At 56.4% G+C, this 26,008-nt stretch overlaps 1 protein-coding gene across 8 annotated transcripts in view; it reads right to left on the bottom strand.

Moving 5' to 3' along the window:
- The window catches only part of CABIN1 (calcineurin binding protein 1), a 161,959-nt gene that overhangs the window by 12,254 nt on the left and 123,697 nt on the right, over window positions 1-26,008 (bottom strand). For all 8 annotated transcript variants that reach the window (XM_012454131.2, XM_012454135.2, XM_012454126.2 and 5 more), the window contains 3 exons: window positions 3,828-3,991; window positions 2,752-2,848; window positions 1,064-1,732 (listed from right to left, as the gene is read on the bottom strand). In XM_012454131.2, the coding sequence (XP_012309554.2) occupies window positions 1,064-1,732; window positions 2,752-2,848; window positions 3,828-3,991 (930 nt within the window). The remainder of the gene's footprint in view (window positions 1-1,063; window positions 1,733-2,751; window positions 2,849-3,827; window positions 3,992-26,008) is intronic.

Genomic DNA, 26,008 nt, shown 5'->3' on the forward strand with positions numbered 1-26,008 from the left:
TAACAGGGAGATGCCTGAGGTCAGGGGACCCAAGCCATTGTGGCTAGCCTCCCCAGAGCCCTGTCTGCGTAGGTAGCACAGACCAGCCTGGGCAGGGGGCATGCCCTGTGGCTCAGGTGCCCACCACCACTCCAGACTCTGCTGAATCGCCAGCTGTCCCCACTGCTGTCCACACCCAGACCCCACAGCACCAGGCACTGGTGCCAGGACTGAACCCAGCTATTCCTCTGAGCCCATGTGGCCATACCAAGTTCATTTCTATGGCTGAGTTACTTACATCCTCACAAGCTGAAGCTGCTGACAGGCAGACTCAGGGCCCCAACCAAGCCTTCAAATTCGGCTGAGGCCCAGTGGCTAGGGGATGAGGGGAGTCTCCTAAGCTAGAACGTGCCCCTTAAATGGGCAGGATGGAGGGCTATGATCAGAGTGGGAGAGGCCTTTCGGAATCCCAGATCTGACGGTGAGAGCCCCATGCTGTGTTGAGTGCGTCTAGAGATTCAGTGCCCAAGGTCCATATGATATGGGGCAGGTGTGGCAGGTGCATTGCAAACTGACACGATTAGGGGAAAAACTCAGGGATGGTCATCTCATTTAAGCCAGTCACCAAAGTTTTGGAGATTCTTCCTATGGGAATAATTTTAAATGGAGAAAAAGGAAAGTGCCTGATATATTAAAATAAAATTTTTTTTAAAAAAGAAAGGAAAATAAGAAAGGCATCTCTGGTCACACTCAGGACACTGTAGCCATCTTTAAATGAGAAGCACAGAAGTCTTGACAGAAATGCCCTAAGATGTGCCCAGAGGCCCAGCGCAGCGGTGGGAGCAGTGGTCCAGACTCCCCGTGCTGGTGTGATGAGGTTTCTGTGATGGGCTCTCACTTCCTTCCTGGTTGAATATCAACTCTTTAAAGCTCACTGCAGAAAGTGAACAGTGGGGATGGGGTGGGAATGACACCTAAACCCACCCCAAGGGCAGGCCTGGGACGACCCTCCTTGAGAACAGAAAGGCAAGAGTCGGGGTGCTGCCAGCAGACAAGTGCCCTCAGGCCTCTGCTCACCGCCCACCTGCTTGATGAGCATGTAGGTCTCCGACATGATCCTCTCCACACGGCCCAGGTCATAGGCCACGCCCTTCTGGCCCTGCTGCCACACACGGTAAGCGTCCAGCAGAAGTGTCTTGCCAGACTCTGTGTCCTCCAGGAGCTTCCTCTTGCGGCTGAGCCGGGGGAGCGGCTCCTCAGGGTGGCTGCCCACCCTGGTCCCCATGGTGGTGGCAGGGGCAGGGGCTGGCTGGGCTGGGGTGAGCAGGGTGGGCTGCTGCCGGGCACTGATGCTCAGCTCCTCCAGGGACAGCTCAGTGGGCCGGCTTTCGGGGCCCCGGTCCCTCGGGGGGCGACCTGGCAGCAAGGGTGTTGTCCGCTCCAAGTCTGAGTGGCGAACAGTGGCCTCGCCTGTGTCCATGGGCTCAGTGGGCCCTACCCGGGGGCTCTCCTTGTCCTTCCGCTCCCCACTTTGGTCTGCACTGTCTCCTGCGTCCATGGCCACAGGCCGGTGGTTGAGAAGGCCCACTTTGCCCCCTGGCTCGGGGCCTGGCCCTGAACCATCAGTCAGAGGGGGCTTCTTCGGCTGGGGGAGGCCCTCCTGGCCATCCTCAGGACTGGCCTTATGTGAGACATCGGTGGTCATCCTGGCTCCAGGGAGGCCACAGACCTTGGGCCCTGGGCGTTCTGACCCCTACAAAGAAACCAAAGGCAAGATGCTGTGTCGTTGGTGTCTCCACTGCAATGAATCACCTCTGGGCACTGGTGTGCCCATCCTGGGCCTCTCCCATCTGACATCTGTCTGACTCTGGATATCTGCCAGCTGGCCAGGGCTGTGTCCCAGTTATCAGAGAAGAACACTAGGCCCAGAGACCTGCATGAGAAGAACCGTCCCTTCTCTGTACCTCTGGCTGCCCCACCACACTCCCAGATAGCAAGGGGCTGATGGGACTCTGGAGGTGGTGCTGCTCCTGAATAACAGGCCTGGGCTGAGTTGGGGCAGTATTGTCCAGCTCTTCTTCAACTCCATGATGTGAACTCTGGGCAGCTCGGCATTTTATGGGAGGGAACCTGTCCAGAGCCACCAAGCATGTTTGCTGCAGAGCCAAGTCTTCCTGGCCCCTAATGCACGAGGCCCACGGTTGGCGGCTGGCTGGCAAGGACTCCTCCTCAACAGGCTCAGGATGCCAACCTGATCCCCTGCACTGAGTCACAGCCAGCCCTACCAGACATAAGCTCTGGAGGCAGTCCTGGCTAAACTCCCAACAGCCCCACCAGCTAGGCTGGCTACTTAACCTCCCTGGCCTCCTCCAGGTGCTCAGCTGTGAGGAGCCACTGCTGCACCTGCCTCGAGGCTGAAAAGGGATGATGCACGCACACAGTGTTCTCACAGGCCTTGTCAGCCTGCTAGGGAGAGGGCTTGGGACCCTGCCCTGGGTGGTGCACGCCCTTGGGGAGCTCAGTTTTGTGGAGTCACTATGTCTCTTACTAATCACCAAGTGCATCCATGCCTCACTGAATTCACGTGCATTCATTACCACGGCTGACCTTCCCTGACTATGAAGAGGCAGGATGGGTGCTACCTCATGCATGGGGATCCTCAGGCACATCCTGCTTAGGTGTGTGCAAACGGTGGGATTGAGCCCACCACCTGGGAAGAGCTTGGGAGCGTATTCAAGGACCGTGGAGGAGAGGTGGATGCAGGTGGCATACCTCTGCGAGCTCGCTCAGTGTGTCCTCCAGCACCTTCACAGTGAGGATGAAGGCCCGCTGTGCCAGGACCTGGCGGTCAGCATCTCGTAGATACTTCCTGCAGTCATACAGGGGTAGTCAGAGAGGACAGGAGAGCATCCGACACCACACAGCACTGCTGGATGGTGGCTGCTGCCCATGCCTGCCTTGGGGATGCCTTGAGGTTGGTTCCTCAGTGTCCCAACTGCCCACCTGTTGGGGCTGCTTCCCTAGAAGCCCCCCGAGCTCCCTCTACCCACAGAGCCAGTAGGCCTCTGACCTGGCACCAGCCTGCTGCCCTTGGGCCCTCTGTAGTGGGTCCACTCTATGTGCTGGGCTCAGTGATAGCTGGGGAAGGCCTACCACTGCTTCCTCAAGCCTGGCAGCAGGGTGCCCCAGGCCCCAGCTGGAGGCCCCTGAACTCCTGGCACATCGTCTGGCACGAGGTAGGTAAGTGAAACAGCCAGAGGGTGAGGCAGTGCAGGCATGGGAGGGGGCTCAGCCCAGCTGATGGGGTGAGGCCTCCAGGTCAGGTCTATCTACATCTGAGCTGCATCTCTTCCAGGACCCCCCAACACCCCCCGTAAATGACAGCTGCAACAGATGGCTCTACTGTCTGTCCTGCCCTTTCTGGCAGAGGGCTCTCTGTTTACCATTGAGGCCCGGGCACTCCTGTCGCTCAGCCCATGTTACTGGCCTTTGTCTGGGGGTTCCCCGGCCATCTTCTGAACATGTTTTCCTTACAATCTGACAGCACCCCGATAACCCTGAGTTGGGGGAAGCAGGAGGAAAGAAAAGCCTGGGTTGTCCAGAGTCTCAACCCAAAACCAGGATCCGTGAGGACAGCTTGTGTCTGTCCCAGGGTGCCTGGGGGCAGGAGGTGTTGTTTAGGTTCTAGACACTGGGACAGAGAGGACCCTGAGGTGAATGAAGGGCTGATCCAGGCTCCCAGACAGTGGGCCTCACAGCTGGGTCAAAGCAGTGGAGAGGCTGCCTGGGGTGGGTGTGCCCCTGACCCACACAGCATGCTAGGCTGTGTCCAAAGTGGCTGCACTCACTTGCCCTGGTCTGGGGTCCGCTGAAGCATGGAGGACACCTTCAGCAGGGTGCTGTGGTCCCGCAGCTGGGCCAGCACCTTGAGCAGCAGCACGATGGAGCGGTTCATGTGCCAGGCGAAGCTGCCCGGCCGGTCGATCTCGTCCACGGGTATCCGCCAGATGCCCTGTGGGATGGATGGCACAGGTTGAGGCAAGAGTCTTGGGGACATCCTGTCTGGTGTCCCCTGGAACCTGCCACAGTGCCAAAGGGTACATGCCCATCCAGGGGCTTCTCAGGCCCCTCTCACTGTCTCAAGGACAGAAGTGTATCCCCACCCCTACCTATTTCCTCCTCCTAAGTGGCAGCAAATGACTGATACACCCACTGCTCTGCAGCCTCCTCTTTTGTGTGGTTGCATCTCATATGTTTGCTGGACCTGTCCCCCTATGGGGTACACTTAGGTGGAGCCTGATCAAATGTAAAGACACAGTGAGAGGCCCAGTGTGTACACCTCCCTGCACAGGTGCTTACTCAGCCACAGGACCACTTGTTAGAGGTGGAACTGCTAAGTCAAAGCAGGCTGCAGGGAAGCTCTGGCAAGGCTCCACCCTCACCCACTCCCTTCAGCAGTGCCCAGAGAATCATTCGCAGCTTCTGGGATGCCGGGGTTCCCCCTCCTTCTTCCCACTTGCCATCCTGCACCGCTCCTCTATGAAGGCTTAGCCAGGGCAAAGTTGACTCTGGGGAACTCCCCCGCCATCATCTCCCTCGGCCCCTACTTTACCTGCCGTGGCACTGGGCACACCCTACCTATCACTAGCTCCAGAGTCTGGTTCCCTGCAGTGTCCTAGTGACCAGCATGGCATCTGAAACCTACTTGGGGTCCAGGCAGGGTGTGTGGAAAGCAGATGGTGGAGTGAGTGAGTGATGAGAAGAAACAGGCATTAAGGAGGCCCATGTCTGGGGTGGGACCTCAGGGGCCTGAAGTAAGTTGACAGGCTCCCAGATGGGTCCTTATAGCCAACCCGCTGGAGAAACTAATGCCCAGAATGGACCAAGGTTAAGAGTGACACTGCCTTCTCCTTGGCATGGGGCCTGGCACACATCATGCTGCAGTACAGGGTTCTGGGGACCTGGGCCACTGGCCACAGGGACCACTGCAGGATGTCTACGTGGTGCCCCTTTCAGGACCCTGTCCCCGTGGGTCCTTGCTAATTGTCCACAGTATCTGTCCACAGGTGTGAGCCCACCCTGCTCTAGCAGTCCTGGGAGGGAAGCCAGGCACCTTCTGCCCTGAGCTGTTAAGGCCTGAGAGGAGCTTAAAACTCGCAGCTTCGAGCGCTTGTGGCCTCTACACTGGCTCCTGTTGTGACATGGAGGGTCCACCTGCAGGGTGGGGGACTGTTTGGAGGCCGGCAGCCACCTTCTACCTTCTGGCACTGCCTGAAAAGGACAAAACTAGGGTGCTGCAGCTATCCACACTTAGGGTGGCAAACATCAATGCTGCATCTTCCTACCATGCATTCCTGGTTCCTGCAGCAGCTTGTGAAGACACCTGCTTTCCAACAGACAGGGTCTGTTTACAGTAGGTGCCAGAGTGGGCAGACACTGTCTCCTGGGTATCCATCTACTGCAGCAGTGCGTCCTGCTGAAGACCCTCCCATCCCTGCGCCTCCCAGGGCACCCAGACACCAATAGACCCACCCGTGAGGACGGGTCTAGTTTGCATCACACACGCCAGCGCAGTTTGGATCCCCATCTCCCTTCCATTTCCTTTTGTAACATAACACCGCTGATTTCAGAAAGGATGGAAGACTAAACAAATCAGGCAGTGAGTCCATGGAAAAGCAGAAGGGAACCACAGATGATGCCACCCGCTTGGCCACCCCCACGCTATCGTGACTCTCAAAACTTTCCCAGCCAGCCCTGAGAGGCTTGAAAGGCAGCATTTTACATTTGCATGTGCTCTGGTTTCATTTTGGCATCTTGCTTGGCCTTTTCCTGGTAACGGTGTGCTGAAGGGCACGTTTCCCGGGCAGGGTCAGGCCGGCTAGTGTGCCCTTATTCATCTCTTCACTGTATCTTCACTCACATGCCCCAGTATGGGGGCTCCTGTCTTTATTTATCATGTACTGGGCACCATTCCCAGAAGCCCCTTCTTCTGTAATGGGCTTGTCCTTTCCCTACCCCCAGGGTTGGCCCCCTTGCCTGCTCGGCCAGGCCTGAGACCTACCCGCCAGCCATAGGAATTCAGCCAGCAGGTGGGCCCCAGGATCCCAGCCTGGCTTCCCCTCCTATTGAGAGCCTTTGGGAATACCCCTTCTTCTCTGTGGCATGGGGCGGTATGTAGACGGACATATGCCCCGAAAGGTGGGGGGTCTTCCTGTGGCCATGAGGCTGGCCTCCAGAGAAAGCTGGTCTGAAGACGGAAGCTACCAGGCAGAGTCATGAGCCAACAGGGTGGGAGCAAACCAACTGGCTTTCTGCCTACACCAGGTAGAGCTGGGCTTCTGTGTTTGCAGTCAGAGACCCAATGAGAAGGATGACACCAGCAGCCCCAGGATGATCTGGACACAGCAGTTCCCCACAGGGGGGCAGCAGCCACAGCAGCCCTCTCCCTCTTCTGTTCCTCTAACACCTGGCCTGTGGAGGGCTATGAAGTTCTAGAGAGCCAGAGTGCTGAGAAGGGTCTCCTGGGGTGGACAGGTGAAAGGGACGGCCGTTGCTTTACCTGGTCTTCCTCACCATGGCCACACAGGGGGAAGGGGTATGGCCAGGTTCCAACTGCAGCAGCAGAAGACCCACTGCATTCAGCCCAGGGAGCACATGTTTGGGCCTCAGGGAGGGTGTGGGGTATGTGCCGGGGTGAGCTAGGGGGAAGCTAAGCCAGGGCCAGACAAGAAGGGCATGGACAGCAGTGACCAGGAGGAGGCCTGGCTGAGGGCAGGTGGAGGGAGCCAGCACTAGGTTAACACCCCCATAGCATCCGAGGGAAAGGCAGAGGCAGGATCACAGATGGGTAGGGACCAGGGGTAGCAGCTAGAAGCAGGAACCCCATGAGGAGGGTATCCTCTGGCCCTCTCCTAGTTCTCCCTCAGCCCTGGGTCCCGCTGCTCTGGCCGTACCCCCCTGACTTGTGTCTCCCAGCTCCACAGGCACATATACTGTCTTCAGATTTGCCCCACTTGATTCCTGGACCCTGGGTCACCAGGGCTGGGTTCCCTGGTGGCCAGAGTGGCTGGGATAATGTTTGCTTAGAGTTGAGGGCAGCTGCAGGTGCACACCAACAGCCTCCAAGCACTTGAAGACACTGAGATTGTGCTCAAAGCTCCCTCTCTGCACCAAGCATCTCAGTCAATCCCCCAAACCTTCAGAATGGCTCTGGGCTCCTCACTGGCAGATGAGGTCACAGAGACGGACTTCTAACAATCTGAATAATTTATGGAGCCCCAGACTAAGCTCGTGCCTGATACAAGTTACCGAACCCCGCCTATACCCTTAAGACTTGGTTATCTTCCCACTGCTCTTGAGGAAACAGAGCTTCAAACACTGAGTCCTGAGGTAGGGCGAGCCTAGGGGTCCACAGAGGGAGGGCATGACTGCTGTGATTTGGGAGCCCAGAAAGGCTTTCCCAGGGGAACCGAGAGCTGGTTAAGTGGAGGTGGTGGGGAGCTGCTGGGCCAGCCTGTGCTCTTGCCCTGTCCATTTATGACGGGGCTGGGAAGCAGGGTAGTGCCTGGGGGCTGTGCGATCTTGGCAGGTGGTACCACTTAGAGGTGACAGATGTCCCTGAAGGTATAAAACATTGCTACTCCCGGCCCACGGCTCATGCTGTCTCCAGCACACTGTGGTCTCAGGGGAGCTTACTCCTGGAGGGGCACCGGCTCTCTTTTCTGTGGGACACAGGCTTTTCACTCAGCCAGGGCCAACCCTGAGCTCGACAGCCTGAGGCCACAGATTCAAACACAGTTCTGGTTTTTATAGTAAACCCCACTGCCGGCTGCTGGGTCACTGCTTGGGCCATTATAGCACAGCCCAAGGCTGTTTGGAGACTCCCTGGGCTGAGGGTTCCCTTTGTGGACCCCACCTTTTAGTCATGACTCCTTCTACAGCTTCCTCCACTTCAAGGGCACAAGCAAAGGCTCTTCAGGAAAACAAGTGCCCCTGGAAATTCCAAGGCAGGAAAGACGGGTGAGCAAGAGGCACAGGCCAGTCAGAACAGCATTCAGACCCAAAGCACGAGCTTGTCACAGAGTGGATGAGTGTCAAGTGTGGGCTGAGTAGGGACACAGAGATTCATCCTATGTTGACACTGGGAGGGACAGCCTGAGTATGTAATCAGCTCACCCCTCATTTTCCAGAGAGGGAAACTGAGTTCAGGTGACCTGCCAAGGCTGCCTACTGATGCAAAGTGGGACCAAGACTCAGGGGCCAGACTTGTCCACCTCAAGTCTCTTCCTACACCCCCACTTTACACTCAGAGGAACAAGAAATCGGCAGTGTCCCTGTTTTACAGACGTAGAAACGGAAGCATGGAGAATGTAGTTATGCCAAATCACCTCAGTTTTGAAAAAGTGCCTCTTAAGCCTTGGAAAAGCCCATGGCAGGGGCAGGCTGCCACTGGAATGCCTGCCGGTGAATGGGGTGGCTGGCAGGTGGCCAGTGTCTTCCATCAGCACCATGGGTGCCTCAGGGTGTCATAATTAAGTCCCTTGGGCAATGCTGCAGGAAATGGCCTCTAAGCAAGCTCTCGGCTGGCCTTTCCAGCTGTCCCCTGCTGCCACACCCACAGGATTCAGAGGCAACCCCCTGCCCCATTCTGTCATTCCCAGGGCCATGCCCAGCTGGGATGCCAGGTGAGGCTCAAGCAAGAGGGCAGAAGAGGAAGGAACCATACTTGGCAGTACCCGAAATAGCTGTGAAGGAGCTGCCTTGGCGCTGCACAGAGGTGCTGAGGAGGGAACAGGCAGTGAGGTGCCAGCAGCCATCTGGGAGACCCAGGGCACCTGACCTGACAAGGGAGCAGGCAGGCAGCTGGGCAGGTGGTCATCTGCTTCACACAGCAGTCTCTTTCCTCTCCAGATCGTGCAGATTGTCCAACTCAAACTAGCCTGAGTCTGCTTGGGGCTTTCTTGAGCTTGGCCCAGCCTGGTCAGGCACTGCCTGCAGGGTTGCCCTTAGCTTCTGACATCTGCAGCCAGTTTCAAGGGCCTGAGTCTTGGATGGGAACAGCTGCCCTGACACAGCCCCCTGGACTCTGAACTGCCTAGGGTGGAGCAGATGGTGGAGCAGGCAGGAGAGCTGCATCTCTCTGGCTCACACCTGTACCTCAAGGCCTTTGAGGAGAGCCTGGCTTCCTGGGGGCTCATGACCTGTGAGGCAAGATGAAATCTCAGAGAATTCCTGAAGCCCCTGGGGGGAAGAAAAGCCCACAGGCTGAGAGTCAGGACAGACAGGGACACAGGCCCCTGGGTCCTGCCTGTAGACTGCCCAGAAAAGAAGTATTCCAGGTCAAAACCACAAATCCTGGCCTCCAAATCCCTTTGCCCTTGGTGTGGCCTTAAGGTAACTCTGATTCCCAAGAGGGCAGGAAAAATATCTTGTCCCCCTTCATGTTCCTAGTGCTATATCCAGGCTAGCTCTGAGTAGGCACTGGAGAGTTTAAGCCACAGACAAATCCCCTTCAAGGATGCTGGGGAAGCCCAACTTCCCAGTGATCCAGGGTGAGGGGACAGGAGAGAGGCTGGAACAAGGAATAATGGGCTAGGAGAGCAAGGGCTGTGGGGGGTGTTTGAAGAAAGCCAGAAAAAACCAGGATGCAGCTGATGCCAGAGAAGAAGCCTCTGTCAAGCAGATGAGGAAACAGGCAGCCGAGTCAGGGGTGTAGTAGTGACTCCCTCAGAGTCTACCCCATCACTCGCAGCGTCCTGGGCAGAAAGTGTGTAATTTTAAACCTGACTTTTAACTCAGCTAATACAGTACATGCATTTTCCTGCATCATCAAAAACATATAATTGAAAATGACCACAGAGCACTTCACTGCACAGTGGAATGGGCTACTGGTGAGCATCTGGCTCTGAGACCTAAGGATTCTGATGAAGAATGCTGGGCTGAACATCCTTCCCCACAAAGCTTTTCTTCCAGATGGATCACGAAGAGGAGATCAAGAGAATGGACACGTGAGCAGCAGGCTGGTCTCCAGGAGGCAGGGCCTGGGTGCCTGAGCTGACACAGTGGGTGAGTACCCTGTCTTCCTGGGCCCTCCTAACTCCAAGCCAGCCCTGTATGCCCATGGTAAGATGGGTGAGCAAGGCCTCCTGGAGGAGCTCAGCTCTGCCAGCTCTGTTCACAGAAAAGACGGCACTGTGAGCAACCAAGGGAGAGCCCGTTCCCCTGGTGGAGGGATTCCTCCAACACCCCTCGTGGCACGGGTGCGGTGGTGACTCAGTGCTCAGAACAGGGGAGGGCGGGGAGCCCATTGGCATCCCATTCCCAAGAGCAGCGGGCACGGGGTGTAGGAGCAGACTGCATTGAGCTCAGGGCCAGCTGCCGAGTGGGTGGCTACAGCTAGAGAGTGATGGAGCCTCTCAGCAGAGAGGGCTGCTGGAACAGATTAGGGGCCTTCCCCCACCAAGAAAAGAATAAAAACTTCCTCCTGGTTCCAGCCTGTTCTTAAGCACCTCAAGTGGAGCCAGTAAGGGGATGGAATCCGGCCCTGAGGTCAGGAGCAGCTGTGGGGAAAATACCAAAATCTTCCACAGTCTTGGGGACACCCCTGTCACCCACAAGCCCATGTCACCAAAATGGCAAAACAGCTTGGAGGAAAAGGAAGGCATGGCGTGGGGCGTGTAGGGCTAACTTCATCTCCTGGGGCCAACTGTCTTCACAGGCTGCCTGTCCAGCTCCTTTAACACATGATTTCACTTACACCTTGCTTGTTCCAGGGCAGCCAGTCAGCAGGGAGCCAAGACTACAGCCGAACTAAGCCTACCAAGCTCTCTGCACTCTACCCAGCTTATTCCCAAGGAAGATGGGCATCACAAACAGAGCCAGGCCGGATGGGCAGCACCCCTCTGAGCCCTGGCCCAGATTGCTCCTTTTGGAGCCTCCCTGCTCAGGAGTCCTGAAGGCTTTAGAGGCAGGACTGAGTTTCCAGATCAGCAGCTCCCTATCCTCCTGATGCCCTGAAGAGCTGAGGGCCTGGCCCCTCCCACACTCCAGCTCCTCCCCTAAGGTTGGGAGGAAAGGGGCCCCAGAGGCAGGCCAGGTTGAACACCCCTGGGGGCAGGAAGTTCCTGCAGCTTCTACCACAAACCTATCAGGGCGGGCCTCTCTGGCCGCAGGGTTGTGCACAGACCACCAGGGGCGCCCTGGCCTCCGCCCACTCATACACCCCACCCCCCTCAATGTGGTCCTGGCTCTCTAGGCTGGGCTACTAACGGCAAGGGATTCCCCGCGCCATCCACAGGTAATGAGTTCTCTCTGCAGTCAAGGACTGGGAAAGCCTGCAATTTGCCTGCAGCTGGCGCCCGCTTGTTTCCAGCCTCTTCTGCCAAATAAGACATCGCGCGCTAGGTCCCCAGAACTGCCGGACTGTTCCTCCCCTCCCCCTCCCGGGAAAAGCAGAAACGACAAACAACCAAGTGCGTGGGGAGATCCCCGCCGCCAACTCTGCTGTGGGCTTTATGTGCCGCACCCCCTATCCCATGCAGCCCTTATCCCCAACCCCACTCTTCCTCCCACTCCTCTGCGGGGCAAGGTCCTAGCCCAGCGCATAGGGCGGGCCGGTGCTTGTAAAGCGGTGGAACCATTCCCCCGTCCCCGCACAACAGCTATTTATAGCTAGAGAAGCACCGCGCCCGGACGCGCTGCCCACCCGGCCGGGCGGCCAGCTCACCATCCCCTGAGCGGCACCGAGCAGCTCCTCGTCGGCGCCTTCCGCCGCAAAGTTGCTCCGCCGGGCGGCTTTCGCTTTCGCGCAGCGCACGCCCCCACGAGCCAGCTTCTAGCCCAGGGCTTGGTCGGGCTGGATTCACCCGGGGCTGGATGCGTTGGCGCGTGTGCGGGTTTTACCAGCGCCTGCCGCCCCCGCGCGCCGCCGCCCAAGCCGGCCTGGCCGCCCACCTGACGCTCAGCAGGGCGCCAGCCCGGCCTGGGCATGGGGGCGCCGCACCCCGCCGCCGGCCGATTTCCTCCGCGGGGGCGCTGGGGAAACCACAGCCTACGGGCTTCCTGCTGCGCCTGGCGCGCCGAGGCGGGGGGCGGCCGCCAGATCCCACCCAGGGAAGACTGAGCAAAAGCGCAGCAAAGTGGAGAGCCAGGCGGGCAGCGGAGGCGGTCACGTAGTCTGGCCCAGGCCCCGGCCCCGGCTCCAGCTCTAGCCCCCGCCCTTACCCCCACCCCCGACAAGTTCCTACCCGCCGGCTCCGCCGTGGCATCTGTGCAGTGGAGCTAGGGCGGGCGCCGGGCCATGGCCGCGGAGGCTCGGTCGCTCGCTCTCTCGCGGCGGGCCGGGGCGGGGCAGGCGCAGCCGGACGGGGCGCCGGCACTCGCCTGGAAGCAGGCCCAGGAGCGCAACTGACTTTTGCCGGCCAATCCTCTGGGGTTCCCTGGCCTGGCCGCCAGTAGCAGGCTGCGGACCACTGCTGGGCAAAACGGGTGCAGCCCTCACTGCTGGGCAAAGCGGGTGCAGCCCTCACTGCAGGAAGCTGTGGGCCCCCAGAGAGTGCGGTGTAGGGGTGGCCAGGAGTGCAGCAGGCTGGGATGGCAGTGGCCAACTGTGTGGGTTATCCTTGCTCTGCAGGCGGTGCCTATGTGAATGGCGCCCCCTGGAGTTGTGCCAGTAGTGCCCTGTGGCAGAGGTGTAGGTGTGTGTGGGAAACGACTGGCCACAGTCGAGCTATCCTTGCTTTCAGTTGGGCAGGAAGGTGGGGAGTGAAGACCTCTGGAATAATGTCCTCAGGGTGGAGGGCAGAATATACATGCCATGGTAAGTGTGGGCTTTACAGCTGGAAGGGGCCTCACTTTCCAGCTGGGCTGTGAGGCCTCGAGAGAAAGCGCTGGGTTTGAGGGGTAGGGTTGGGAGTGGTAGGCTGGGTGGAAGCCAGGCAGCTCTCAGGACACCCCTTCCCCTAGCCTCTGCATTCCAAGAACAGCAGCAGTACCCCATCGCCAGGACATGAGCAGCTTTGCAGAGCTAAGGGAGGGTTGCTCTCCTGCCTGGAAGCGGTTACTGTACCCTGCTACAGATGAGGAACAGGCTCGGAATGGGAGGGTCTCACTCACAGCATCCGGCCATGCCCCCGGCACTCACAGCTCCAGTGTGTACACAGCATCTTCCTGATTTCCCACGAGGGTAGGGTGCACTGGGACAGTCTACCAACTCTGGCTGTTCCTCCCGCTCCAGCTGAGGGGAGGCCAAGGAAAGGCAGGGGTGGGCCAGCCTGCATGGGCTAGATGAGAGAGATGCTGCCCCAAGCCCTGGCTTACCCACCCCCCACCCTGTCCCGCTATGAGCTTCTCTCTTATCACATAGCCCTGTTTTTCCCTTCACAGACACCCAGGGGCCTCAGACCTACTTGGCCCCTATCCTAGTGACATCTCTCTGAGCTGGCTGGTTTCTACCTGGCCTACCCCCAGGCTGGCTCCTGGAGCCAGCACTCCGAGGCTTACTTTGTGCCCCTTCCAGGCACCCGTAATCCAAGTCAGCCCCAGGTCCATCCTGCCCCTTCAGCCTGGGTAATACCACATTCTCTTCCCGCCTTCCCTCTGTCCAGGGGGAGCTCAGAGGCAATGCCTCAGCATGCTCTCAAGGAATACTGCTCCCTGCCAGGCACTGGACTTGCTACTAGGGACATGGAAGAAGCAGGCTGGTGTTCCGAGAGGTTATTCATTTGCAGCAAAGTCTCAATGAGCACAAGCCACCTCAAGGCTGTGTGAAGGTAAGGGGCTCCTCACCATGGTCAGGGTCTTAAGCAAGAAGTTTGAAATCTGCATGTTGCTCAAGCCACAACAGCCCCTTGTCATATACATTCATATAGTCATTTCACAGACACACATAGGGAAAGGTTCAGAAAGGGTGGACACTGGTGCAGTCACACAGCAATAAGGCCGCTATGGCTGGGATCTGGCTCCAAGGCCTGACTAGCTCCACAGCTAGTTGGGCCACTCCTCCCAGTTGTCCATAGGGCAGGAGCAGACATGAGGACTGGGTGCCAAAGTGACACTCACACCTTGCATAGCTCATGACCTTACTTCATACCTTATCTATTTCCTGTAAGATCAAGTTGGACCAAAGGAAGCTGAGAACATGTGCTCATCACACCCAGGCCAGGAAGAAACTGTGTGTTGTCTGTGTTGAGTGTGTGGCTCCCTGGAAACTAGTCCCCTGCATCCCGGAGGCCTCCAGGTCCATCATGGGCCGCACCTAGCTCTTCCCCAGCACCCATGCCTTCCCACACAAAGAGTAGGGTGGATGAGTGCTTTCTCAGACACACTGCCACAGAAGGGGTCTGCAGGTACCATTCCACCTACCAGCACAGATGAAGACACAGGCTCAGTGGGCTGGGCAGCTTGGGGTGCTAGTGCCTGGCTATCACAGCAGGAGGAAGTCCTGTGGTGGAAGAGGGGAGCTCAGGGCTTCTATGCTAAGTCTCTGCAGTGTAAAGCCTCTGGGGAGACTTCCCTGGGAGAATGTTGCTCCCAGCTGGGCTCCAAGGCCCTGTGGCTTCTAGCCTCCTTGGTCCCACTCCCAGCACTACACAATGCCCTGCACTCTGTGCCTTCATCTGTGCCAGCCCTCTCCAAAACCCCACAAGATGGATACCACCATGTCTGACAGGTAAAAACACTCAGGCTCTGTGCATGGAGGTTCCTCACCATGCTGAGCCTTATCCTGTCACCCCCACCCCCGACAAAGTGCTTGTGATATACCAAGAGGTCCCTGGAGTGTCATGTGATAGTGCTATGACAGTCAGAGGCTGGTGAGCCTGCCTGCCCCAACCCTTGAGGATTCTTTGGGATCAAAGAGCTGTGCTTTCTGGAACTGTTAGCACCCTATATGCAGGAGAGCCCTGTGGGTCCTAATTACCCACAAAGCACCTGGATGGTCACAACACAAGCCTCTGACCACTGCCCCAGAGAGAGAACTGCTTAACCACCTCAAGACCACCCCTGAAGGCCTATGAAGCTACAGCTCTCTGCCAACCTCAGGGGTCCAGGAGACCAGGCCACCCCAGCCATGCCCACCCATAGGCCAGCAGGAGCCTGCTTAAGTGGTCACACCCTCCTTGGAAATATGTGCTTGGCCTTTGGCTCATGTGGCTGGTCCAGGTAAACACCTTCACGCCCCCATCCCAGTGGTGGTGGGCTTCTGGTCCCGCAAATCCAAGGCCCAGAGCTAGGCTGCTGCCAAAGGTGCTGTCAGCTGAGCTGCCTAGGGGACCTCACAGCCCTAGTGGCACCCTATAGCCATCCCTTCCAAGACCTGAACGGATGCAGACCTGTCGATTTCTCCTGGCTTTCTTTTTCTTTTTAGACGGAGTCTCGCTCTATCACCGTGCAGTGGTGCGATCTCAGCTCACTGCAACCTCTGTCTTCTGGGTTTGAGCAATTCTTCTGCCTCAGCTGCCTCAGTACCTGGGATTACAGGTGCACGCCACCATGGCCAGCTAATTTTTGTATTTTTAGTAGAGATGGGGTCTTACCATGTTAGCCAGGCTGCTCTTGAACTCCTAATCTCAAATGATCCACCCGCCTCAACCTCCCAAAGTGCTGGGATTACAGGCGTGAGCCACCGTGCCTGGTCCTGGCTCCTTTCTTGCTGTGACAAGAATATTCCTCAGTGTTAACAGTTCCAGTTCTCAGCCTGGGAGCATTGAGGCTTCCAGTTGGTTTGGAGGTGCAAAGCCTTGCCGCTGCTTACCTTCCTCCCTGCTGTGGGACACTGGCTCTGTGTGAGCTGTGTCTGGCAATTTTTCTACCTAGAATGTGAACAGTGCTGAGCCTTACAGTTCCATGTCAGCCAGTTTCTTCTCCTTTCCCCAATGGCCAAGACAGTGAAGTGTGTTTCTCCTCCCTAGGCCCTCAGAATCCCAAAAACCATGCTGTCCAGATGCCTGCAGCCCCACTTGATTCTTGTAGGCTAGAGCTTCTGATGTCACTGAGTCCAGCTGCTCTGCCTGTGTGAGCCATGAGTGAGGATGCAGAGATGGGGAAGAGAGAAATGACCTTCCCTGGTCAGTCACAGCAGGGATCGACTCAAGGATCCCTGTCCCTCAGTCTGGAGCTGCCTCCATCTCAGTGGACAGCTGTGCCTGGATCACGTGCACATCCACGGGGACAGCACATGCAGTACCTGGTGTGTACAGGACTGTCGTTGCTACCAGTGCCCTACCAAAGGGGAAAAGATGCCCCAAGATGGCTGTGCCCACAGTCCCCTGTCATCAGGAGGCAGAGCTGCGATCTCAGTCACCAATGCCAGGGCTCTTGTGGACAGGCAGTGACCCAGCCACAGCCTGGGGGACTGAAGGAGGAGGGATGGGCCACTGGAGGGAGGCGAGGATGACAGGGGCCTGGGACAGATAGGAGAACGAGAAGGGCAAGGGGTACATAGCCAGTGCATGCAAAGGGGGTACATGTGGCAGTGGGTACCATATCTGAGTGAGGACCTCTGTGGAAAGAGAGGGGTTGCAGGGGATCTGGGGAACAGGTAGGGCAGAGAAGACTAGCTAGCAGGCTCCAAGCCCTCTTGATGTGAGCTAAGGCCCAAAGTGTGATCTGATGGAATCAAGAGCCTCCCTGAGGCAATAGGATGCTTACACTAGGCCCCTCTGAGCCCCACCCTCACCTTGCTGCCCAGGCTTCTAGAATAGCCCACTCTTTGGAAGACTGCTGAGCTGCTTCTGTTTCATCTCAGGAGGTGAGCCCGAATCTTAGAAAAGCCATATTGGACACACATGGAGAAAAGTAGGGCAATCGATCCATCTTCTGACCCCTGGTCCCTAAAAAATGGCCTTTGTGGGCTAGTGGGGATCTGGCTCCTCTGGCTAGGCTGCAAGGTAGGGATGGTCATGGGGAAGCAATGCGGGCAGGGAGCATTCCTTGGGATCAAACTGGTTTCAGGCCATGAATGGTGACAGTGGCCATGGTCTGTGCCAGGTGTCCTCCCTGGATGCCCTGCACAGGATCTTTGTACAGGGAGGGGGCTGAGCTGAACAGGTAGTGGGAACAGGCACTCTGGTGGCATGGGTTGGACTGACCATGAGCCAGAGGTGAGGTCCTAGGCAGAGCTGGTACCTCCGGGGGCGTTCAGGTTCCCAAGCAGGCTGACATCCCACTACCTCTTACAGACTCATGACAGCTATAGGGAGAAATCCTTCAATCCCCTGTGCTGCCTCAGAGAAGGAACAAACTTGTCCAGGCCTGCCCTACAGAGCAGGGCTCAGTCCAGATCTCCAGAGCTACCCCCAGACCGGACGGACAGATTTGAGACATGACCAGAAAGACTTGACCTAAGCATAGCACCCCTCCATTACGGCACCAAGGCCTCCCACCCTTTCTGTGAGGAAGGGACACGGGTCCATCTGCCAGGAATAGGGTCACTGGTTCAGAGCAGCTCCACACTGACACGATGCTCCCACTGGAGAATAGCAGAATTTAGCCTAGGTCTAGCTCCAAACCCAGTGCTCTTCCACCAGCGGAGCCAGACATGCCTCTGATTATCTGTGTCCAAAACATATCCTCTCAGCCAATAGGGAGTGGGGTCTTCTCAATCCCACCTCAGCACTGTCTCAGTCTCTCTAGGCCTGCACTCTAAGCTATGTAGCCCACTGTTCTCAGAGTTCCTTCCAGGAGCCACAGCACACTGGCCTCCACACCCCGAGGTGGTTTCACTGCCAGGACAGAGCCGGCCTGCTGATGGTGATGGTAGACTGCCCTTAGCCCTTCAGGACTGGCCTAGTGTGCCCTCCTGACTGCGGCCTCCGTCCAACCCATGAGGGACCCTCATGCTGCACAGTGCTTCTCTTGGTTTTCCCTCCTGGAATGCCTTCTCCTGAGTCTGTCTGACAATCAGGCCAACTGCAAGGTCAGTGCAAGTCTCCAGGAGAGCTCCCGAGCACACTTGCTGAGAACTGGCAGCCACCTCTTTCCTGTACCTCCAGTGCCCTAAGACTCACACAGTAGTACACTCAGGGCACCTGCTAAGAGCTGGAAGTGGTGCTCATACCCAGCCTCACAAAAAGTAAAGCTAAGGACAGTGGGCTCCCAGCTAGTTGGAGCCCTCCCTCTTACCACTGTTCCCTGAAGCACAGGTATCTCACGTCTCCCAGGAGAGGAGCACCTCATCTGTAGCCCTTGGGAGCCAGCCTTCGGTGTCAAAGGCCTCCACAGCAAAGCCTCTTTCGGCACCCCACACCCCTGAGGCAGGGCCAGGTTCTTTCCCCATCAGGCCCAGGCCTCATGTGCCTGCCTGGCTGGGCTGGGCTGTGTGGAGTCTGGGCCTAAGCTGAGGCATGGCCTGGAGTCCAAGGCTCCTTCACCCCTCCTCTGAATACAGCCAGGTAGGCTCCTCCCTAGAAATAAAGCTCAGAGCTGGACCTATGGTAGCCAGTTCCTGCTGTATTCTCTCTTTAGTCTTGGGTTCCCAATAGCAGGCTCTGAGCAGTCTAAACAGATGATTCAGTATCCCTCTGCAGCAAGAGAGTTTGGAGAACTCTATGGAGTCTGTGTTCAGTGATAGGGTGGGGTCCAGGGGGAAGAGCTATGAGGCTCTACCTGCTCTGACCTAACTTAATTCTAGACTACTTATTCATATTTAGAGATTAGCATTTCAAATCTTGTGTTTTGAATCAATTGAATCCCTGCAATTCCTTCATGTGGCTTTCTCAATTGGCCCTGATCCATTTTACCTTCTCCTCCACTGACCTCAGTGGGCCCTGTCTGCAGCCTGTGTGCCTTTATCCATGGTCCTTTTCCCTATCACAACAATCCTGGACACAATGGCAGTGTTGTGTGCTGGGCAGGCCCTGGGGGCCCGTGGCAGTAACATGCTTTCCCAGAGTGTTCTCACGTGACCCTCCCCATAACTCTAAGAGGTGGGTCTGGTCAACCCCACTTTTCAGATAAAGAAACTGAGGCTCACAAACACTGGCCAGCTTGCTCAAAGCTACTCAGGTGGGGAGTGGGGCCTGAGGCTGGCTAGAGTGATCTTTCCTGGGCTCACAGGTGGGTACAGGATATTGTCACAGAGGCCTGTGTGTGACGGAGTCCTTGGCCTGTTCCTCCTGGTCCCTAGGAGCACTTGTCTGCTATAGCCTGTCATCATGTTAACGAGGCACCAAGCTCTGCTTTTGGATTTCAATCCCAACGCAGCTCTCTCAGAAGCAACTTGGTCAAACTTTCCAAATAGGAAAAAAGTTGTGTGTGGGGTCGGGGGAAGGCGGAGGGAGAAAAGAGGGACGAGAAAGGGAGAGAGGACAAATTTCCAGACTGAAGCCACCCCAGAAAGGAGGCCTGGCCACTGAGCTAAGCGTTGACTTATCTGGGATGGCAGCTGGTGGCAGGGCAGAGGAGAGCCCACGGCCTCTGCTGGGCTCACACCCCTCCTGTGCAGGAGCCTCGGCTGCAGGGGGGTGCAGCCTGAGCGGGTGGGGCCTGGCCCTTCCTGCCTCTGCTGGAACAGCTGCCCTTTCATCTGTTTTCCATTTGGGCATGAGAGAAAGCGTTCTTTTGGAAAAAGGACTGGAAAACCATTGACCTCATCCCACTGGCCCACCTTTGGAGATGAAGAAACTAAGGTCAAAGGGTCCGAGACCCGGAAGTCACAGCAGGACTAAACTCTGAGGGCAAGGCAGTGTCCACCCCTGGAGCAGGCACACAGGGACGATAGGAGGATTATGCTGGACTCAGACCAGGTTCTATGGTCTTCAGAGCCCCTCCTACTGTCTACAAGCCCCAGCCACACCTACTGAGGCTCCTGGCACACAGAGCAACCCCAGTGACATGCACAGCAAAGGATGGGAGCCCTCAGGACCGTCTGTGCCCTTTAACCCTGGGGCTCAAAAGTCAGCCAGGGCCCGTAGAGAGCTTTGGGTAGCCCCAGGCTCTTGGCTGCCATGAGAATGAATCATAAGCTAAACCTGGTGGCACTGCCATAAGGACACACTCTTCTATTGGAGCAACTCCAACAGTGCCCATCTCTGGGGCCCGGGAGGTACCACCTGGCCCCCTTGCTTAGACTTCTGTGGGCAGTACTCATGGGAAGTGAGCACTCAGTGATCTGTGGGCTGAGAGGACAGTGTAGTGGTGGTGCTGCCAAGTTTTCTCACAAGAGGGAAGCTTCTAACAGCAAACCCCTCTTCCTTTTGGCCCCAAAATGGGGTGCTTGCAGCCCTGCCCCTGCCAGGTTCTACAGGCTCTTGTGGCCACAGCCCTCCCTCAGCCTCTTCCTGCCTGCTCACACCCAGACTCTGCCTTTGCCTGGGCTGTCCTGAGTGTGAGTGGGTTACCTGCTCAGCCTACTTTCCAAAGCCTTGCTGAAGGCCCCACACCTCTGCCTGAAAGTGTACCTCTCCCTGGGCCTAGATCAGTGCCCTAGGAGGACAAGCCATGTAGAGCATGAAGCTCTGCCCAAGCTGAGACTGCTACACACAGGCCTGAGAAAGCTGTGGCTAGGGCCAGGCACACTGGCTTATGCCTGTAATCCCAGCACTTTGGGAGGCCAGGGAAGAAGTAGAGCTTGAGCCCGGGAGTTTGAAACCAGCCTGGGCAACATAATGAGACCTGTCCCTACAAAAAAATAAAAAAATTAGCTGGGTGTGGTGGTGCACATCTGTAGCCCCAGCTACTTGGGAGGCTAGGGCAGGAGGATCATTTGAGCATGGGAGGTTGAGACTTCAGTGAGCTGTGATGACGCATGCCATTGCACTTCAGCCTGGGTGACACAGTAAAGCCCTGTCTCAAAAAAAAAAAAAAAAAAAAAAAGAGGAGGAGGGAAAGAGAGGAGCAAAGGAAGGGAGGGAGGGAGGTGCTGGGATACGTTCCAAGAACAAACCTCTGAAAAATAACTTGCGGTGGGAAATGAAGTTCATGCTGGAAAATGCTCCTCTCTTCAGGAATGTTAAACAGCGAGCTCCTGACTGAATACCCAGGGCAGCTGGGGGCAGAGGGGGCTGTGGGCTGAGGTGGTGGATGTATATACAAACACTGCCATCCCACTAGGGAAAAAATAGCAGCTGCTTCTGAGAGGCTGGGCAGAAACTCCGGCATGGAGGCTGGCCCATGGGACATGGGTTCCCAGTCTGGGCTCTGCCACTTATTGGCTATACGACCTTAGGCAAGTCATGAGTGTGCTGTCTGCAGGGATTTCTGTACCTCCTTGCAGGATGGTCATGGGGATTCCGTGGGATCATGAATGCTAAGGGCTTAAGCAGATCATCTTCCTCTGCCCAAGCATCCTGGCTTTGCCACAATTTTGAATCCACATCTAGAGATGAAAACTGTCTCCGGATAACCAGAAAATAATTTACCAGGGATGATGGTCTAAAGGCTGCTTACATTTGATTTTTTAAAAAAATTCTAACTGTGAATGCAGGTGGCTTGGCTTGTGCTGTGGTCCTGTTAGGGCAGGGGCCTGGCTGGGCAACTGTGGCCTTGTCCCCACCACTCCTCTGTGTGTACTTCCTCCTACTGACCCCTCCTACTGGTGAGGACACACTGCAGCTCCTCAGGCAGGAAGCACCCCCTCTTCACCTGCTACCTCTTAGGCTCACCCCTCCCCAAACAGGGCAGCCTTCAGCACCTGTTACAGGCTGAACGTGGGGGTTGTGCAAGCCAGAAGCTGTGAAGTTCCATGAAGCTTGCAGAGCCCAGGACGTGGGAAGGAAGGAAAGCTTGAGGATGAGCTCAGAATCCACACAAGTTTGCTAACTCTTTTAAGACTCTTAAAAACAGGACCTTTTTTCCCTGGAGAACTTGAAGTGTTTCTTTTGTTTACTCTACTTGTGCAACTGGCCCATAGATCATCTCAGCAATGCTAAAAATAGTGCTAGTGCAGCAATTCCTACTACAGCCAAGTAGCTCTTATTTCCTCAATTTAAACTTTTTTCTTTCTTTTCTGTCCTCTGATTCCCACTGTTATATGACTGGGTTTCCTTTAATCCTCTGACAGTCATAAGGGCCGCTGCACACCTCAGTTAATCCTAGTGATGGAGAAGGTACTCAGGGAGGCCAGGTGATCTGCTTAGGTCACAGCCAAGGGCAGGGCCAGAAGCAGAAGCCCAGCCCATTTCCTCACCAGCTAGGATGTGATGTCTGCAGCCATTGGTGACTTGGTATCATGGTGATGCCCCAGGAAAAGCTACAATCAATCCCAATTTCTTCTGAAAGCCAGATGATGCTGGCATATCAGGAATCAAGACTACACTTGGGGAAAGAGTGGGATAATAAGCAGCGCCCTCCCATCCTAGCACGGCCTTGCGTGGCATCTCTACTGTGTGGCATCCTCCAGGGAGGACACTGCTTGCCCTCAGAGGCATCCTTGCACTGTGTCCATTGGAGGACGGAGCATGCACACAGACCCAGGGCCACATGCCTGGCATACCAGGCAGAGACACATGGGACAATGGATCTGAGCATCAGAGCACCAGGGTTGAGCGCCAGGCCCTCCAAGCCCACCTCTTTGGCCCTCTTGTACTCCCCACCTTCCCCTCATCCCATCAGTCCACAGGTAGTCTGGGTCTTGGATCAGAACACCTAAATCCTGGCTCACGTGGGAACTTGCTGTGTGTCTGTCTTGGTTTCTTAATTTGTGAGGAAGGGATGATGGCACTACTACACCTCATGAATTATGAGAATTCAACGAGCCATTGTGTGTAGAAAAGCATTGCACACAGCACTTTGGAGCCCTGAGGAACGGTAGGTTGGCAGTGCTGCTGCCTCTTCCCCAGCCCGGCCCCTCCAGTGCATTCATGGCAACTAGTGTGACACCTGGAAGACGCTCCTCCCCTCAGTCCCCCTTCCTTTGTGAGAAAGACCACACTCTGTACCTGGCCCAGGAAGACAGGGTCCAGTGGTGGCCAGCCAGCCACCCACTCTTGCGTACAGCATGCGACTCTGCGAGGCCCTCCCTAGTGGCATGCGACACCATCTGTGCCCCACACTGTGCCCCATGCTGCATCCTCTCCAGGCTCAGAAGCCTGGCCCTACTGTCCTTCACAGGCATGTTCTCTAACGTCACTCTCCTATCTTTCTCACACTGTCTGCTCACTTTCAGGTAATGGGGTCTGTGCTCCAGGAGGGGCAGGGACTTATTCAGGCCTGTCTCCAAAAGTACATGTGCAAAAGTGAGTCTCATAGGGGCTCAGGCAGGATCCAACACTAGCCCGAGGAAGCTAGCTGCAGGCAGGGCTGGGGATGAGTTTGGGGAAGGCTGGGCTGTGCAGCCACACTGAGCACAGCAACACCTGGCAGGAAAGCCTTGACTGGAAATGGACCCCACCAACAGTCTGAACAGGCCTAGGATGGCCTTGAGGAAGAGGTGGGCAGGAGGGGCAACAGAATGCCAGGTGAGGTGCAAAGAGAGAAGTCAAGGTGTAGAGGGGATTTACTTGTGGTTTCTACAGGCCAGTGCAGTCCAGGTGCCCCTGTGCCCATGATCTTCCATCTACCACAGGCCTTCCCAAAAGCCATTGTGAGCTCTGGGTTCCATGGCTGCTGGATCATGTGCTCTATTTACCTGATCATCTCCCTCAGGGACCTGGGCACCCCTCAAGAGTGGGCCTCTCTAACAGCTTAGTGGAAGATGACATGTGCCATCAGGTGACCAAGGTCTGGGCAGAGTGCTTCACCACCAGGTCTCAGCCCTGCTCTTCGATGGTGAATGCAAGGGAGGGACAAGCAACTCCACCTTCTGGAGGGGCAAAGAGGAGCAAGGACATAGTATGACACTCTTGCTGTCTCTCCCCATCACATGTCCACAGCAGACATCACTGCTGGAACAGAGAGCTTAGATGTGGACTCTGAATTTCCAACGACAGTGGTTAAGAGTGCAGGCCTTGGATTCGGACAGACCTCAAATGGCAGCCCGGCCACTTGCTAGCTTGTGATCTTGGACCACTCCCTAGGCTTCTGCACCTTATTCAAAGGGACACAATTACATCAGGCTCCCATGGGGCCCTGGCCCACTGTGTCAGAAATACTAGCAATTGCTGCTGCAGAAGAAAAGCACTTGACAAGCATCCCTTTGGCAGCATTCTCTCCTGGCACCCAGAGCAGCCAAGCCAGTTAGGGAGTGGCTCTGACAAGGCCTGAAAATGGTCATGAGCACTGCTGTCCCAAGGGAGAAGCCAGGCCTCTGATGGGGTCAGAGGGTAGAAAAGGGTTTTTGGTTCTCCTAGCCTGCAGAGCCTATTGGTAACAATTTCTCCATCTGTGCAATGAGAATGATAATAGTACCCAAGCCTCACGGACATGTTATGTCACCTAAGGAGGCACCCCTGATCAAGCCCCCATTGAGTGCTGGTCCTGCCACTGCTACTATGGACTGCTACTCTCTGCCAGGCCCAGCTGCTGGGTAGCAGCCTCTCTTGTCACTGCTGCCAGCCTTAGGAGCCCCATCCCAGGATAGGCCTGGAGGCTACCAAGGAAAAGTGGTACAACCCACCTAGCCAGCCAGTTGGAGCCATGCTAAACAGGCCTGGGGGCTCAGGCTAGCAGACAGTGTAGTCCCAGCACCCAAGGGAATCCCTGCTTAATGCCACAGGCTAGCACTGATCCCTCCCAACCTGGAATCCCAGCCTCACCTCCTAAGGTGGGGCTAGATGCCCACATCCCCCTGCCTACTGCTTCCTTATTCCATCCTCCCCATCCAGCCAATGGGCCATTCAGATAACACTCCTGCCTGGGACAGGTGGGCCAATCCCGGTGCAGGAACCAGGGGGCCCCTGACTTTCCTCACTCCCTCCGGACTTGAGGCTGCCAGCCACAATGCATGGGCTTCTACATTACACGTAGTGAAGGATGCATCCCTCCTCCAGCAGACTGGTGATGGGACCATGGCCAAGTCACTTTACTTTCTGGCACTTCTTTGAAAGGTGACTATTAATCCAGCCTTGCAGGCTGGCCTGTGGACCTGTGCCCTTGTTGACAACACAGCTAGCCCAGGGCCTGGCACACAGCAGGTATTATGCTCCTTGAAGTGTGAGCAAAGGGACAAGCAGTGGCGGCATGAAAACTGGTCACAACTGGTCCTGAGTGGGGAGAAGGTAATATGGGACTGACGTGGGGGAAGGAGTGAGGCTATTACAAACCAGCTCTTACTATCCCCATGCTCCCTGGAGCTGATCAGAGAGGGTAGGCAGGAACACCCTATATGGACAATCGTGGGGCTTGTTTACCCACTGGGAGGCAACTCAGATCTGCTGGCATCCTGAGGTGATGTGGGATACAAGGAATTGCATGGAGACCAACACTTCTTCCCTAGGTTGTGCCTTGGTCTTCACTGATGCCTGCCTGCAATAGGCTCTTGGGCTGGCGTCTACGGGCAGGGGCTGACCACAGGCCCACCATGCATGGTATCTCTTACAAGCCAGAGGGATGGAGGAAGAGAAAGGGCAAGTCAGTCTGGGGCTGGTGAGGGAGGTGATGCCAGATCTGGCCCTGCAACAGGAGGCAGATGTCTCAGGCAGAGACCTTGGGGCCTGGCCACAGCTAGGTTCCTGGGTAACTGAGCCAGGATAGATCTGTTTCCCTTGCTCTGGGGCTACTGATTCTGTTATTTGTCCTAGGGAATTCTTGAGGATGAAAGGAATTCAGTCACTAGGCACTCCCTTCCTGCTGAGCTAGGGGAGGTTTTGGGAGGGCAGTGGCAATGCTGTCCTAGATGAGGTCCCTGTCTTGGGGTGCCCAGGTCTGCTGGGCTCCAACAGCCTCCTTCTGGACTACCGGCTCTCTCTGAGGAGAGAAGCACTGGCTGAGACCTGGCCTGGAAGGTGGGTCCACTGTACCCACCCCTAACATACACCTTGCCTCTGCTCACAGGGTGCAGGGAGGGGGTTCCTCCAAGGTTACACAACCAACTGGTGGCAAGTTAAAGTAGAATGGGCATGACTGATTCTTGATGAGAAGGATAGTACCAGGGGCTTTGGAGACTTTCTCTCCTTTTCCCCAAGTCTGGCAGGTGTGGAGTACCAGAAATTGGGTG

The sequence above is a fragment of the Aotus nancymaae genome, unplaced genomic scaffold (genome assembly GCF_030222135.1).
Source record: "Aotus nancymaae isolate 86718 unplaced genomic scaffold, 86718_ANA_hifiasm-v0.15.2.pri h1tg000210l, whole genome shotgun sequence".
NCBI lineage: Eukaryota > Metazoa > Chordata > Mammalia > Primates > Aotidae > Aotus > Aotus nancymaae.